Source organism: Anser brachyrhynchus, assembly GCF_964034855.1.
Source record: "Anser brachyrhynchus genome assembly, chromosome: 17".
Classification (NCBI taxonomy): Eukaryota; Metazoa; Chordata; class Aves; order Anseriformes; family Anatidae; genus Anser; species Anser brachyrhynchus.
This window is the reverse complement of record NC_137710.1, coordinates 5,878,849-5,895,680: the sequence shown is the minus strand read 5'-3', so window position 1 is coordinate 5,895,680 and position 16,832 is coordinate 5,878,849. Positions and strand designations below refer to the sequence as shown.

Below are 16,832 nucleotides of genomic sequence, written 5' to 3'. Positions count from 1 at the left end.
GAAACTTGAGATTCAAATAAAATTCTCAGCAAATTCCTGGATTCCTCATGCAAGTAGTTTTTCACACTCAAAGCTGGACAGGTGACTTGAAGAAAAAGATCACTGATACAAGTTGCTTTTCCCTATATCAGTTGTAACCTCTCTCAAAGTTTTACTTCTCTAATCTAGGTAAGCACCACTACATATTTCATGTATATTGAAAAAAGTCCATCTACAAAACCAATACACAGTTATGAAAGTTCAGTGCTGAAAAGCCTATATTTAGGTCAGGATAGATTAAATACTGACTATTGACAATATCTGTTATTTTATAAATGCAGTTTTAGGTTATTTTATTCATTCTGAAATATGTGGAAACAGGAGCAGACACAGTTCCCCTACTGTAGCCCTGAAAAACACATTATAAAAGAAAATAACATAATTGTTTTGTCTGTGGATCTTTACTTCAAATATGGAAATGACATACAAGCAAATAAGTCATACTGCCAGCTGTAGCAGAAAGAATAATAGAGGTAACCAATTTCATTACTGTCTACGTGAAGTCATGCACCTGAATTAACCTACAAATCAAAGCCCATTTGTCTTACCTCAGGTATTTCGAGCCAGTTGGGCAACAGCAGAAAGTCTTCAATGGCTTTTAAAAATGCCTAAAAAGATTAAAGAATCAAATAATATAGCTTTGTTTTTCTTCAGTTACATCTTCTGGTAGGCATGCAAGGCACATCTCTGCTAGGATTTCCACAGGTTCATTTTAAGATGAAAAACCAATTTTCATTCAAGTCACAGAGTCACCCCCTACTGCAAATGTTCTCATCATGTTTTGAACGGTGATAGTTTAAATTAATAGTTTATTTATTAAAAGTAACATCGCTATGAAACTCCCTAAGTTCAATTGTTATACTACAGCTGCAGTGACAACACTACATCTTAGAGGAAAGAGAATTTATTCTCCTAGTTTATCTAAACTCACATGACATTACTACCTCTTCATCTAAGATTAGATATTTCAACAGCACTGCATATAAATCTGGGCCCCATCACCTGTTCTGTTTTATTATTATGTGCTTAACTTTTGCACATAGAGGTTATTTTTGAGGTCAAGATCGGTCACAGTGGGCACTGTTTTTCATGCCCAGCACAATACAGTCTCTGCCCTAATGAGTCTTGCTGACAAATAGGAGAAGGAAAGGAGACATTGAAAATGAAAAATAAAATTAAAAAAAAAAAATTGAAAGAAAAATCCACATTCCTGCTTAAACATCTCTGTTCAAACATCTTAAAACCCATCAGGAAGTATCTCTTTCCAGGCCACATCATCACTCCAAAATTACCCCCAAAAAGTAGGCACTGGGAAGGGAGGGAAAGCAGGAGGACTGGAACTGCTGGACAGAGCAGAATTATACCAGAATGCTAAGTAAGATTTGTCAGAAGTAACACATTATAAGAGTGTCAGTAATCAGACAGTTTATTGCATATCACTTAAATCAAATTTTCTTGTGCTATGAGGCATGTGACAACCAGTAGAGAGATAACTGTACAGAAAATAGCATGTGCGCTCCGTGCTTGTCTTTCAGGGAATTAGCTGCAGACAATACAAAGCCTAACCATCAATCAGGCAAGTGACAGAGTCTGTATGTACGATCAGGACTCTTGTGTTTATTTCCCAAAATAGCTTTGCTAAAGATAATCATGTCCCGTTTTTCTGTCTGCACATCACTTTCATGGCACACAAAGCAGCAGATAGCATGAATGAACAACCAAATGGCAACTGAAATGATGTGGGAAACAGGTACAATATATGACAGGATGATGTTCCATTTTCGAATTAGAGCCCACATAAAATTTTCAGTGAAACAAAGGAAACAATGTATCAGAGCTTTTTAGAATGGTTTTTGCTCCGTATTAAAATGTGATCCACAAAATCCAAGCTTTACAGTTTGCAAATGCTAAGCCTTTAACACAAACTATCAAATGCTGCCCATGTATTTTTCAGAAGCATTTATTTATATTTTTTTTCAGAATAAATAATCTGTGTCACCCCGGTATTACCCACAGGCTTAAAGAGACAATCACTGGTGAGGCCACAGCTGATTACTGTAATAATAGCTTTCTAGCCTGCTGAAATCAGGGAATTAGCTGTCCATCGTTTTACAGAAGGCCAACTTTATGTTATCAGAAAGTGACCCCCTTGTCTGCAGTTCAGACTGCAGAAAACGCTTTTTCTTTTCTTCCTTTTTTTTTTGTTTTTTTTTTTTTTTTGTTGGGGAGAGAAAGGAGAGGGAGAGAGGAGGGGTGGTGGGCTGGTATTAGCCTCAACAAATAACATTCACTGAGGTAAGCTTTAGACCTTATATTGCCATGAACCAGTTTTCAGATCTGTGATATGACTACACAGAAGTCCTGGCTGTGACTGGATCCCTGGTGCAAAATAAAGCCATTAACTGAAAAATGCTGAAGATACCTACACCACAAAGAGGCCTTCTCCCATAGCTTTCCACCTCCGGTATAGAACTGGCAGAGAGGGACACGTGCCTCTGCCCTGCTGTTTCAGAGTCCAGCAAGAGTGATGCATGACTTTACAAAAGGAGGACAGGCACAACTTACCCTCTGCTTGCTCACTACAGGAAAGATAAAAGCTTTTAAAGAGAAAATAAAAGTTGGGCAGACAGCAGTAACTGATAATATTTTAACCTTCCAGTACAAGTATGGATCTGAAATATTAAGTTGTAAGCATACGCTTGGGTGGTTACCCTGCACCAGACTGTGATGCAGCCACATCTAGAGTGCTCCCGGAACCAAAGTTTTTTAATGGCAATGGTTTGCCATTAGTTCAACCATGCCTCCATTTTGCTGCTGTCACTACTTGGATTACGGTGTCTTTATGCCTTGTGCCTGACAGGGGACTGTCATACTCAGCTGCATTTTGAATCATCAGGGCTGTGCAGAGAAATGCTGATTTATTTATTTTTTCCCCAGAATTATATATTATTAATTGAATACACTTATAGTTGAAAAAAAAATCAATCAGAAATTATTTTCTCCTTCTATGTTTTCTGCTTAACTAATAATTTTAATGTGCAGTCATAGTTACAAATATTTATAAGAATTAAGTATTATGTAAGGTCCTCAAGAACTAATTTGTTTTAGTGACCTTTGAACCTTTTCTTTGGTTGAAGCTTGCTGTTTGCTACTCCCTAAATAGCCACTGCTTTTTTCATATGTATTTTCTGCAATCAGCAAAAACTTTCAAAGTTGCATTCTATATTCTAGCTCCTGAAGAAGTTTCAGTGTTATCTGGCTCTACACACAGATTTAAAAGAAGTTTACCTCTGTCAGGCTTAGAGCAGTATTTTCTGACAAGGATTTGTTGGGCAAGCTGAATGACACATTTTCCAGGTAGTCCAGCATGCTGTTGGGGGAGCGAAAGTTCCCTCTCTCCTTAGTCAGATTAGTTATGATGGGATGATAGGCATTTGTAGACAGCTGAGGGAGAGAGATAAAACCATCAGAACTTATTCCAAACAGCAGACATTACTTATGGTGTTAGCCCAAAAGGGAGCTAAAGGACAGTTTTTAGTTCTCCTGGAATCACTAGTATTTCCAAGCAGCGCAACCTCAAGACTTATTGTAAGCATTTCTCTGGCCATAAAGCCTAAGCGGAACAGTTCACTTCCCAACCCGTAACATAGAGCCCAGTATCACTGGGTGTGAAAGGTTTTTCTTTACTGTTTCTGTATTGTTGCTTTTTGTTTGTTTTCCTGTAGTCTGAGGCTTAGCAAACTGCTGTGATTACACACAGGAGGCTACGTAAACTAAGGGAAAAAGGAAAGCACATGAACGGATAGACAGAAGTGTCAGAATATACATGCACAGCTTCATTTGTTCATTAGCAACTCAGGTCCTATCTGATACGGTTTCTGTGAACAAGAAGAAAACTAATAGAAATTTGACATTTCAGATCGCAAGAAAGTAAAAATACCCTGGAACAACCAATTGCATGTAGTCTTACTACAGCTAATTGTATAGAGACTGCATATGATAAATAAGTTTTGTTTAAATCTTTTTCATTAAGCACGTTGTAAAGAAATGGAAACTAGCTTTGTTATTGTGGTGGGCAATTTCTTCTAATTTTTAGAGGAAATAAGAAAAGTTATCTAAACTTTTTTGAATTTGCTCTTTCTTCAGAACTCAGTGAAATACTTCAGAAGTTTCTACTTTTTTTTTTTTAGTACAGAAATTATTTTTATTTAACAGTGAATTCCCATTATCTGTCCTACAATTAAGGAGAGTTCTCCCATCTTCCAATAGGGGCTGCAAATGCTAACAATGTACTAAAATAAGTGCCATTAATGAAAATAGTAAAATGGAGAGGATCTGTAATTCTGTAATATGTAACAAATTCTAATACTATAGAAAAGAGTTACGTGGACTGTCCTACCAAAGGTTTTGCAGTAGTTGTCATCATAGACCACGGAAGTGTTGAAGAAAGCAAAACTTGCACACCTAGGGAAAATACATACAGAAATGAGTTTAAAAATGTGTGTGTATGTATGTATATATATATTCCCACTGCAGTTTCAAGCAGTTCTAACTTAAAGCATTATATTTGCTGTTCTGTGCAGTTTATTTATTTACAGCACTAGAGCTACATAGTCTTGTTTAAACAGTTTCATGTACTGTTTCTCTCATCAATTTTATATCCACATCTTTATACAGATAAGAATGTAATTTAGTCTAATTCTTAAACACTTAAAATTAAATCTTTCTTTGCGAACAGGAAGTTTCAAGTGTTTTATCTCAATTTAAAAAAAAAAAAAAGACAACTGAAAGATTAAAACTTTGTCATCCATCTTTCTTCTCTAGTTCCTCTCCCACCGCTATGGCAAAGTATTTAGGGGCTAAAAAATCCAAAAAATTTGCTATGTCTTATCAGGACTAAATAGCAATCTGTAGGCACTTCTGACAAGTTCATATATCCCCTTGCTGTATTATGTGTATATGATAAATTCTTTAGAAAAGGGACTAGGAAGACTCAGACATCAGAAAAAAATGAGACTCAAGCATCAGCTATGGTGCCCAGATAGATGCTAATTTGTTTAAATAATTATTTATATCTTGAATATAAAGTGCTTGAGTGTCAAATAAAATCATGCACATACAGACAAGTTCAGAAAGACTTCTGCATAAAAAAAAAAGAAATCAGTGAGAAAAAATGAAAGCCAAATATTTCCGTCGCTTTCATTAAAACAGAGGTATCAGTCAAATAAAAGAACAAGAGTGGTAAAAATGGTAGCATATTAAACCTAATGTGGCATTTTAGTTTTCCACAAAAAAATAAAAAAATAATAAAATAACAAGGGTCAAGGAGTCAAAACAGTTTTCAGTAGTAATAGAAGAAAATTGTGGATAATGTCTCTATCACGTGTTTTGAAGTTGATCTGAAGTCACAGCAAGGTTGCTGTTAATCAGATGGGCTTAACTGATGAATATCCCCTTAGCACCCCTTAGCATTATACCCACTGAAAATTACCATATAAGCATGTCATAAATGATTTGTTGAGACAGAAAGAATAAACTCATTTTGGGATGGTTTCCAGCTACTCCATTTTAAAAATATTGATTCCTTTTTGTGCAAGGGGATTTATGGGTCATTTGTGATAAAGAAATAAAATTTTCTTCTAATCTATGTCTTCCCAAGAATTTATGTTTGCCCAGGAGTATGGTATTTCAGCACAATCAAACAGCAGCAGCATATATTGGACACATTATTTTCATGGATCCAAATGTAACATGATTATTCATTCTGTTAAGGAACAGGCTGTCCTATTAAGTTTCTTATGTTAGACAACGTTAGCTCAGCTTCATCCCTGCTTTAAGTTCTACAAGGTCGATAGATACCAAGGTTTGGTTTACTGTGTTGATTTGTATCGTAATATCCATTACTTCCTCTGAGAGTGCCCTAGCTTCATAGTTAATTCAAATTGGAAATTAAACCAAAAAAAATCTAATCAGTCCACTGTTTTGAGAGAAACAGCAAGAAGTCAGTACTATTAGAGTACAAAAAAAATAAATCAAACTCATCAAGCTTTTCTTTCAATTTAGATGTAAGAAATTTTAAGTTTTTCACTGAAAACTCACAGTTCTTCATGACCCTGAAGACCTTTGAACCAAGGTTTAAAAATAAAAATAAAAATGCAAATTGTGTTGAACTCGTAGAACAGCAGGAACATTTCAATGTAGAAATCAGGGAGTCTGCTATGTAGCTTTCCAAAAATCAACAAGAATGGAGAGGAAGAGTACTATAAAATTCTGCATTGCATCCCAAAAATTTAGACTTCAGAAGAATCAAAGGGACAAACTGTTACTGCGGTCTTAGAAAGTTTAGTTATTAGCATTAACAGAAGCAACTATATATTCTGAACTATATTCAGTAAGACTGAACTGCCCTTTTCCAAAGTGAAATATAGAGGAATGGAAACTTACATCCAGAACAGCATTTGCATTCCTGGAAAGACCTTTCTGTGATGCCTTCATTACTTTTTAGAGTGAAGGTAGGATTTTCAACATAGAATAAAAAATTTATACTTTCCCATATCAGATAAATTCTCTCCGAATGTTTGAAGACATTCATAAGAATCACATTGTAAAACAAAAAAACTTGATTTCTATCATTTGTGTTGCAAAGCAAATAGGCTGCTTCATTACATATTAAATGAAGGGTTTCCTTTTCAGTGGTTTCAATTCTACTTAAACTACTTATATTTTTCTAATACATTTTGTATTTAATTTGATCGCTATAATCAAACCTGGATGTTACAAATGCATTCATTCTTATTTCCAGGTTTGCATCAGCTGTGTTATTCAGAGTTTTCATTGTGAAAATGCTTCCCATGTGCTTAAAAGCACAAGAGTGATGGGTATAACTGCTTTAGCTCTCAGTAACCCAGTAAGAATAAGTGAAAGCAGGGAAACTGCCAGTGAAGACAAATGTTCCAGATGCCCCGTAGCTTTATTACTCAGATAGATGTTTTCTAATTGTTACTCACACTCAAACACTTAAGAGCAACAGCCTTTCTTGTACTGAAAAGTTTATAATAAATATCCATAGCATGCCTGACAGATTACTGGCCACTGTCTTCTAAATCTTTGTTCAAATCCTGATTTTCTTCTGTGTGTATTATGTTTCAACTGATATCTTTCTTTTCAGTTCACAAATACACATTAGTTATTAAATCTTTATTGCTTCAGGAACTGGTGGGATAAGCATTGTTATCCACATCTGCTGGAATCACTAAGTGACTTGCCTCTAAAGTTACACAATAACCAGAGTGTTAGAAAACTGTGGTTGATATTTCTTAATACTGTTCTGCCTCAAGTCTAATTATTGCTCTTCTTCACTTGATCTTAGGGGACCTAACAATGGTTGTATACTTCTGGTCTCGGTAATTTTATTTTATTTATATATATCGACATTTTAAAGGAGCTAGAAGCCCAGATGAAAAGACTGCATATTCAAAGACAGCTGAATGTTTCAATGACTTTAATATCTGCATTTTTCTGCCTCTACAAACTACTTTCAATGGCTGGAAGATGAAAAAAAAATACAAATCCTACACACTAAACATTTTTAAGTCAACTTTTGCAAAAGACAACCTTTGACTACAACAATGTATATACTCACCAACAGCAGCTGTAAAGTACTGCTCAATTTCATTGGGGGTGAGTGCCCTTTCCCATATAATGAATTCATCAAATGCCCCATTCACATAGCGCTTAGTTTGATCCCCCTCTGTCCCAGTCAGCAGATTTGCCTTGGGGTCCCCGTAATCATAGAAAACTTTCCCTTCTGGATCAGATGTGTTTAGAGTTCCATTGACATAGACTTTCAGTCCTTCTCTTGATTTCCAAGTGAAGAGAATATGAGTCCAATAAGGACCTGCAAAACATTAAGTCACGGTAAAATCTATGAATCATTTTCATTTAGTGTCTCTCCTATTCAAGAAGTTTTTGCTGACTTGGGCTATGCTATAGAGCTATATAGTAAGTGCTAAGAGCGAATTATGGAATGCTGATGTCATGTATATTAATCTTTATACACATGGGGAAGCCCATACTTTGGCAGAATGCCTCTTAGCTTTTGTCTGAACTCTTACTTGGGCTCACTGCAGTTCCATAAATTACATTTGGTGAGTACTATTGGCCAAGACTTGAACTCTCTTCAATACTGTCTCAAAGTACAATTCAGCAAGAGCTCCATAAAGACTGCAAGAATGAAAGAACAGGAAAATAGGCTAATTAAAAGCTGCCAGTTTCTTTGTTACACTTCAAAGGCTGAAAACATAATATTAATTTTTATTTGGATTGAATAATCCACAAATATGCAAATTATTTATACCATTTAACAGTTTTTCTCTTAAAACTGGATTTCTAAACTGATTTATTATACTTTATAAGACTTTGCTACTATGAGGTGAGAAAGTCCTATATTCCCAGTCTGCAGACTGTTAAATTAAGGCAAGAAAAGACTTAGTGAATGTCTCTAGCATTACTAGAAGTCCAGATTTTTTTTCAGTCGCTAGGTAATACCATTCCCAACAATAGTTTAGATAGAAGCAGTACAATATGTGATATCCCAAAATGCTTATTGATACCATGCCATGACATGCAAAATTTGATACTCAACAGCTAATGAAATGACCAAAGCACACAGCACCCAGTTAGATAGTTACCAAATAAAGTCTTTATTTAGGATGCAGTGGAGGCCTGCACACATATCCAGTTTTAGAATATATGGAGAACTCCTAAGGATTAACCTGCATTCCTCACCCAGCTGTTTCCTTCTAAGCACCCATTAATATATTGATGTCAATAAGAACTCTGCTTCAGAAAAATGGAAGTCAGGTCCATGTACTGTTGCTGAACAGCAAATGTTCTGTAGTACAGTATCACTGAGTTTTCTGATCATATTTTCTCTCTCCCTCCCCCCCATCAAGAGAACTCTTAAGCACAGAAATCTGTAGGTATCTTTATATACCTACTTCTCTTTCCTGAAGATGTGCTCTTACCATTACATCTCTCTGCAAGAACAATGTAAAATATAACAAAGAAATGGATGAAGAAAAAAAAAATTTACCTGGTGGACTAAAGCTTGCTTTCCACTTCATCATTGCATTCCCACGTGTGTAAAATTCTACGGAACCTTCACCTTCATTTGAACAGATTTTGAAACCACTGGAAATTACTTGTCCACCGGAGGCAGGGGGAAACTTAGCCTGCTGGTCTTGAGTCTTCCAGAAAAAGGAAAATGTTACTCCTGATGGAAGCAAGTAAGAGGCAATTTTTAATGAAAAACAAATGTAACTGAAAGCTTCTAATATTGTAAAATGCAGAGAGTGGGAATGTTTTTGAGGACAAATCCTCTGCTAGCATAAAAAAGGATTGCATTTTTTGAATGAAAAATGCTCTAATAGTATAAACCAAATAAACATCTATTCCTTGCTTTTGCATCACATGCATGTACCCAAGACAGAATAGCAATCATCTCTTCCTGGATAGCTTCTCTCAGTTAAAACTAAAGCTCCTTGAGCACCAGCAGTAATGAAGTCTTTTTCTCTCACAGATTTATGCTTCTATTCCCTATGCCTCTCTCTCCAGTCTCCTTACCCTTCTCACCCTTGCTATGATCCCCTTTCCTTCCTGTGACTGTTGTTTATTTCAGAACACATTGATCTCATCTCCACTTTCTCACCCAGCACCTATAACTTTCTGTGATGGATACCACATGCCCGTAGAGCAAGAAGCAGTACATTGACTATTTCCAAGCTACTGGCTGCCAGCATACCCGTGCTTACTGAGTAGCATTCATTCCTGATTACACTTTAATTATTCTTAAAATGTTATTACCTGTCTTTCACACTTCAGTCCTCCAGTAATTGCTGAAAGCGAAGAAACAATGTAGAAGAAAAGTATACCAACACATGCAGAGCCACAGGCACAGCTGCAAGATTCTCACCTACACAGCGACAAAGAATACCTCTCTAAAATGCAAGTGCAATCCTGCAAGTGCACACAATCAGCTTTGTTCACAAATAATTCTGCTAAATCCGCCATTTTACTGTTGTATTCTAAAAACTGAAGAGCTCTTCAGATTGCGCACTAGTGAAGAAATATTTCTCTAAAGATTTCTGTTTCCTTAATAAAGGTTATCTCAAAGGGCTCAACAGAAACGTAAGTAGCAAATTAAATATCCCTCGCACTTCAGAAGTTGTTACTCGCTCTGCTGTTGAGGTTCTACAGCTAAATGCAATTACAAAGAAAATGGCTTGACTAAGTAGCTCCTAAAAGTGTTCATCTCAGAATTTATAGTGCTAAGTGCTAAGAATTAAACCTGAGTTCAAAGCAGGTTGAAAAAAAGATATGAAGTACACAAGTGGAAGAGGTTTTGCCAGAAAGATTCAAAATTTGGAAACAACCCAGGAGATCACAGTCTAAACTGCTTGCTTATAGCAGGGTCAACATCAGAGCTCAGATGATTTTCAAACATCTCTACAGGTGAAGGTTACATAGCCTCTCTATGCAAACCGTCCCCATGCTTGGCTGCTGGCACTGCAAAGAGCTTTTTCCTTAGATCGTATCAGAATTCCCTGTGCTACAACTTGTCTGTATTGCCTCTCACACTCTCATAATCATAACTCTGCTTTATGATGCTCAAGTTAGTTATTTCAAAACTTAGTGCACCTCCAAGACTGTTCGACACCAACTATTTCTATAACCACTCATCAGGTAGTTGAAGACAGCCCTCAGCATTCTCTTTGCTTCATGGTGAATATTAAAGCCCTAGACTTCCCTCCCATGTCATATGGTCTAGCACCCTAAGTTATCTACATAGGCCTCTGATGGACTTACTTGACCTGTCAGCCACTGCTCTTAACCTGCTGACTGGGCTCTTTTGAAATGTAGTCTGATGTAGTCTAACATGTCTGGATGTTTTTATAGTGACCAATACCTGCAGGTTGCCCAAACAATATGAACTTTGCTAATTTACTATCAGTTAGCCCAGCACAGGCTAATGAAGTCCTCAAATTATTATGTCTATTTCTTGTTAAAACCATAGTTTGTTTGATTGTTGGTTTTTGTTTTGTTTTGTTTTGTTTCACAGTTCTCTGATCAAAGATCTAAAAGTCTCACATAAATCAATAGAATCACCAGAAATATTCCCCCTCACTGCACTCCTGAACATAATTTTTTATTCCATTTCACATATTTTTTGTCACATTAAGTTAGCAGAAAAGTTAAAAATTTATCCTGCAATAATATAATAATTTAACTACGGAGTAACTCCTAACTGATCTTCCTGTTTATTCTCATGGCAGCACCCATTAATTTATATGAGCTATACAGCATTCCCTAAATGCTTTATGCATGATAAAATAACCACCATGGAAAGGTTAATCAATTATCATTAGCCTCTTAGAAATCAATCAGTATATGAACATCAACAGTCTCAGTTTGTTAGATCTCAATGTATATGGTTTTAAATCTATAAATGCTGTGAATTCCCAACTGAAGAATTTGATGTTTGCTGTAAGCAAGTCACAATATCCTCATCGGCCCATGTTCATGTTTCAGTGTCTTTAGCAAACAAGTAATAGGTTGAAACGCTAATCCAACCCCCTTTCCAGAAAGCTATGCATTTCCCTTGCATCTACATACAATTCTTCAACACCCTGGTGAAAGGGCCACCAAGGCTGATCATGTCAAGCAGTTATTGCTATTGATGTGATTCCTTCGACCAAGTGTCTCATGATCCTCTCCCAGCTATCTTCACAAAACTTCTGTGGAAGTGTTGTTATCCCATCTTTAGAGACTGCAGAGCTGAAGTTTAAATGATGTAGAGAGACCAAGTTCTACTGTATGTCTGCACTGGAGTTTGTTTCCCCCATCTTTGACTGTCGATCCTATTGGACTACCCTGTAGCCACTGATCATCATGTAGCCATGAAAAGACTGTGAATCTAAATCCTTCTTATGTGCACTCTATCACCTCATGAAATACCAAAACTTAAAGACTGAGTAAGGCACACAATAAAAACTCCACTGAAATTTAGAAAAGCAGTTTTTTTCCCAGATAGCTTGACAGAAATAAATCATTTTGGGTTAAACATATTAAGTTTTGTGTCACCAGATGCTTATATGAATCTTGAGCAGTTAAGCCCTGTTCTTAGCTTTAGAGAAGAAAAACTAAAAATATATAGTCATAAAAGAGCAAGAAGGGGAACTTAAAACTTATAACTAAAAATATGCTGCAGACTTATTTGCAATAATATGCATGACTGCACCTGATGACTAAACCTTTGAAGGTGTCTTCAAGTCAAAGAGAATTGCGTTCATCATTAAGAAAGGTACTTCAAATTTTATGTGCTGTTATTGCTTCTCTGAATAATCTCTCATTAATAGCAAACAAGCAAAGAAAAAAAAAAACTACAGACTACATATACAAAAACTATTCTATTGACGACATCTCTTATTTTTAATTATAGTACTTATCCATAATACAGCAATAAGTGTTTCCAATAGGACATTAAGGAACATAATTGTTAAAGATAATTGACATTATTGTTCCTGTTATTGGTCTGTACCAAGGGAGATGCGAAGATCTGAGACTTCCCAGTTAACCAGTTTGGGAACTTGAGCCTCCTAGGGCAGACTGTTCTATGGTTCTTCACAATAAACTTAAAGCCTGGCATTAGAAGAATCAAATAAGTTTCTTTATTTAAACTGTGGTCTTTAGAATTGCACACAAAATAAAATTCAGTCCCTGACAACTTTTAAGAGGGAGCATAGGTCTTCTCACATATATGGCCCAGATTTCCAAGCTTCATTAAACCTTCTAGTTATCAGAAACAAGTTTTGTGTTCACAGAGCTATCTAAGAGGTAAAAAGCTAAGGTATTTCAAAACCAACCGAGGAATTCAGATACCCAATTTCTGTTCAAATCAACAGGAAACCTGTCTTACAGTTATAAAATATTACTTTTGCAGAATATTTGTATTTCTATGTCACAGGTTACATAGCTAAGGACTAAGAGCAAAAAGCTTAATGGTGGGCTACTTCCATCTCCCTAGCTTCTTCCATATTCACTGTGCTTTATGATGCTCGAGTAATTTCATGAGGTGCTAACAGAACAAACACTAAAGAAACTTCTCATTATGCTGAAAGGTTCAAGGAAGAAGGAATTGTATGTGGGTAGGAAAGCCCGTCAAGAAGGTGTCCTCTGTATGTTGCAGAGCTCTTTATTATATTTTGTACTGTATTCAAACTAATGATTAAGAGAACCTTTTCTTGCATCTTTCACAAATGTTTCTTTTGGTTAACAATGCCAATTTAATGAGCCCAAAGCTGCTCAGAGAAAACTATTATCTAAAAAGTACTTGAGAAAGAAGGGGGAGGGGAAGGTTTCAACATTTCAAAAACAAGAAAAATGTGTTTTCTCAAGTCAGAACAAGAGTTCTGAAATGTTATTAAATTTATGCTAGAAAAAACTATTGGGATTTTTGTTTCATTAAATATTTAGATTGTAATACTTCATCTGGAAAGATCCCAAGATCATCTCAGAAAGCATTCCCTTCTAAGCGTACTTAACACCAAATCCACACAAATGCAACAAATGGACATCAAAATATATTTAAGCAACAGTATGCTCAAATAAAATTAGAGACCATCATCACGTTTAGTTGATACAGAGAAAAACAGATACCTCCTTTAGATAAAAGGGTGTTGGCTTTTTTTTTTTTACCTGCTATAATGGTTAAGTATTCACTATCTATATTTCTTCACATTTTATCTGTTGAACATTTCAATGTTTTATGTTTTTAATGTTCTTTTTTTGTGAGATAGGGGGAATTACCTAGTACTGTCAAAATAAATTATTTGCATTATTATGTTATACTATGGATGTAGAAATAATACAAATTATTGATGATTTTTACTTCCTGGCAGTATGAAGAATATATGAAAAGATACTGTATGTATCAGAAGATATGCCTGCTGTGGGATACTGAATTACCTTTTCTAATACTCTCAGGTAATAGTTGTGCACCATCTGCACTCCAAGTTTCTTCTTTCTTAAAAAATTAATGCATGTCTTTAAAAAAATAAATAAATAAATCCGATATCAAGTAATGTTACCAGCCTGACGAATGGCCTAAAACCAGTAAAAGCAAGCAAATTCAATGTTAATAATATTGCTAAATCTTAGGGACTTCTGGAGGTTACATATAGAAAACCACCATTTTCCACTAACCCTTCTACGTCTACATTTTAAGTCTCGAGTGCATGCATTGTGATAGTGACTGGTATTACACTTGTTTTGCACATACAATATTAATCTTCTGTAATCATCATGTTGTCAAACCTGTGCACCCTTATTATACATGTCATTTTGTGGCCTGTGCCCAAGAAGAAAGGGAAGAGGAAAAAAAAAAAAAAGGGAGATTTATGCATCTGGAAAAGAGATTTATGCAAATGGATTCCAAGACACCTGAGATTTAAAAAAAAATATATATATATATATATATATATAGTCTCCAAAGATAAGTTTGAAAAAAAGCATTCCTGCCCAGATGCCACAGTGTAAACATAGTCTCCCAAACTCCCAAATTTCAAAACTGCAGGACGACTTACCTGTTTGTCACACTGCATATTTTGTAGCACCATTAATCTTGGTAACAGATGAAAGATTTCAGGCACTGTAAGCTTATTTCTGGTTTTGTCTGAATTAATTATACTGTACATCATTGATCTGAGTAGTTGGTGATTAGTTATAATCCACATTGCAGTTAGAAAATACTACATTTTCAGCAATCAGCACTCAATTGTTTTTTAAGGCAATATAAAAGCATCAAGCTAGAATTTTAGAGTTCATTTCAATTTGGAAAGAACCTATGATTATTGAATTATATAATTTGACAGAGAAAGAAAAGCAAATATTAATTAATTAGTTTACTAACCTTCAGGTCCACAGACTTCTGGGTTACTAATGCATGAATTTTGATAGCTTCCAAAGAAGAGAAAGGTAACTCCTTTCTTTTCACGAACATAAATTCCTTTGTTCACCATTCCTTCTACAATATCTAAAGGAAAAGCAAAATATAATTTAACATTTATGTAACTTAAAACTTGCTGGAAATGTGATTTTAACAGACTCAGACACTTGCTTATCTTATCTCAACTACAGGTTTTCTTATTTAGTTGTTTGGGTTTTTGTTTGTTTGCTTGGTAGTTGTGTTTGGTTTTTTTTTAATAAAAAAAATAATCATACAGATATTTCTTTCATTTAAGGTTTTTAAAAAATTATATTTGTGTGCCTCCCCCACATTCTTCCTTAACTAAAACTTCTTAATAGAACCCATATACGCAAAACAGAAACTAAAAATCATTATTTCAATGTAGTCTGAACAAACCATACACTTTCCAGACTTCTGAACTCTGGACACATCATACAAGTACTTCTGGCTTGTTGTTAAGTAGAGTTGGTCAAGAAATCATTTATTTAAAAATGTAAGAAAACAGGTTTTTTTTCATCTTTGAAAATGAAATTTTGTGATAAAATCCAATTTTACTTAAAAAAATATTTCAATAAATATACCTCACGAGCTATATTCAAAAGGCAGAAAAATATCTTTCAGACATCCTTTGGTATGGCATCATTATAATTCATAAAGGGTTTTTCTTTGTCTAACGTGGACAATGACTAATTGTCTAGTGATTTAATTGTGATTTTCTTGTGATCTCTGCCCTGAAAAGCACTGTTTATTCATCCCCTACTAGCTAAAACGTATGAGCGAGCCATCATGATACTAAAATAACATAACACATTTACCATAGAAAAACTTGCTAAGGTCTGAGAATTTGTCTGATAAATGACAATGGAAAGTTCACCTCATTTGTTCCAAGATAAAAAGTGGACTAATTTTAGCAATGAAGACTATAGGAAATCATGGAAAAAAATAATTCCACTGAGTTAAAAAGACTGTGTTCCACATAACACAGAATATTCCATAGTTCATTTCTGAGAAGACAGAAGATAATTGTCCAGTTTAGAATGTGGCCTTAATATCACTGTTTGTAATAGGAGGTCTGGAAAGATTGTGAAGATTTGGGTTCTTAGTTTTAAAGACCCCTCTCTACAATTTCTTCTGAAAAATACAGCACTAGGGGAAGAGTTGCTCAAAAGGGAAATATCTGCAATGGGGACATAGTCTTCTGTGAAGTGCAGGAATTGCCATAGAGGTGCTGCTTGATATTTGAAAACAGAATGAGATCGGAATGGAAATGAGGAGTACACAAATGGTCTACAACAAGTAAAGGCTAGCACATAAGGGACTTCCCTCAGTCTTTATATATGTACATCTACCTGACTTAACCTGAACTTTTTGCACAGCAGAGCATGGTGAAAATCATGTCAGAGTGGCACAGGTAGCACTAGGGAGACACCATCTATCCGGTTGTCACTAGATACTGTTGTCACCGCTTTGTGTTGGTGCATCTCCTCACGCAACCTGTGCAAAAGGGAATCTCATTTCCCAGCTGCAGACAACCAGTGGGAGTAAGGACTGTCATAATGCTGGCCCATCCATAGGAAAACACCACTCAGGGACACAGCAGCTGCACCATAGTATAACCCTCAGTGAACATATGTCCAAATATTTTTTTAGTTCATCCCAAATCTCAACGTAAATATCACAATTTTCAAGTATCTTCCCCTGCTTTTGAGCAAGACATCAAGTTGTCTAACTGACAGATAAAATTCAGTTCCTTTTAAAAATTAAAGTG

At 35.5% G+C, this 16,832-nt stretch overlaps 1 protein-coding gene across 2 annotated transcripts in view; it reads right to left on the bottom strand.

The window, feature by feature from the left end:
- Window positions 1-16,832, bottom strand: part of ADGRD1 (adhesion G protein-coupled receptor D1) — a 157,566-nt gene that overhangs the window by 130,516 nt on the left and 10,218 nt on the right. For both annotated transcript variants that reach the window (XM_080559658.1, XM_080559659.1), the window contains 6 exons: window positions 15,008-15,130; window positions 9,134-9,313; window positions 7,682-7,936; window positions 4,439-4,503; window positions 3,328-3,483; window positions 588-647 (listed from right to left, as the gene is read on the bottom strand). In XM_080559658.1, coding sequence (XP_080415784.1) covers window positions 588-647; window positions 3,328-3,483; window positions 4,439-4,503; window positions 7,682-7,936; window positions 9,134-9,313; window positions 15,008-15,130 — 839 coding nt within the window. The remainder of the gene's footprint in view (window positions 1-587; window positions 648-3,327; window positions 3,484-4,438; window positions 4,504-7,681; window positions 7,937-9,133; window positions 9,314-15,007; window positions 15,131-16,832) is intronic.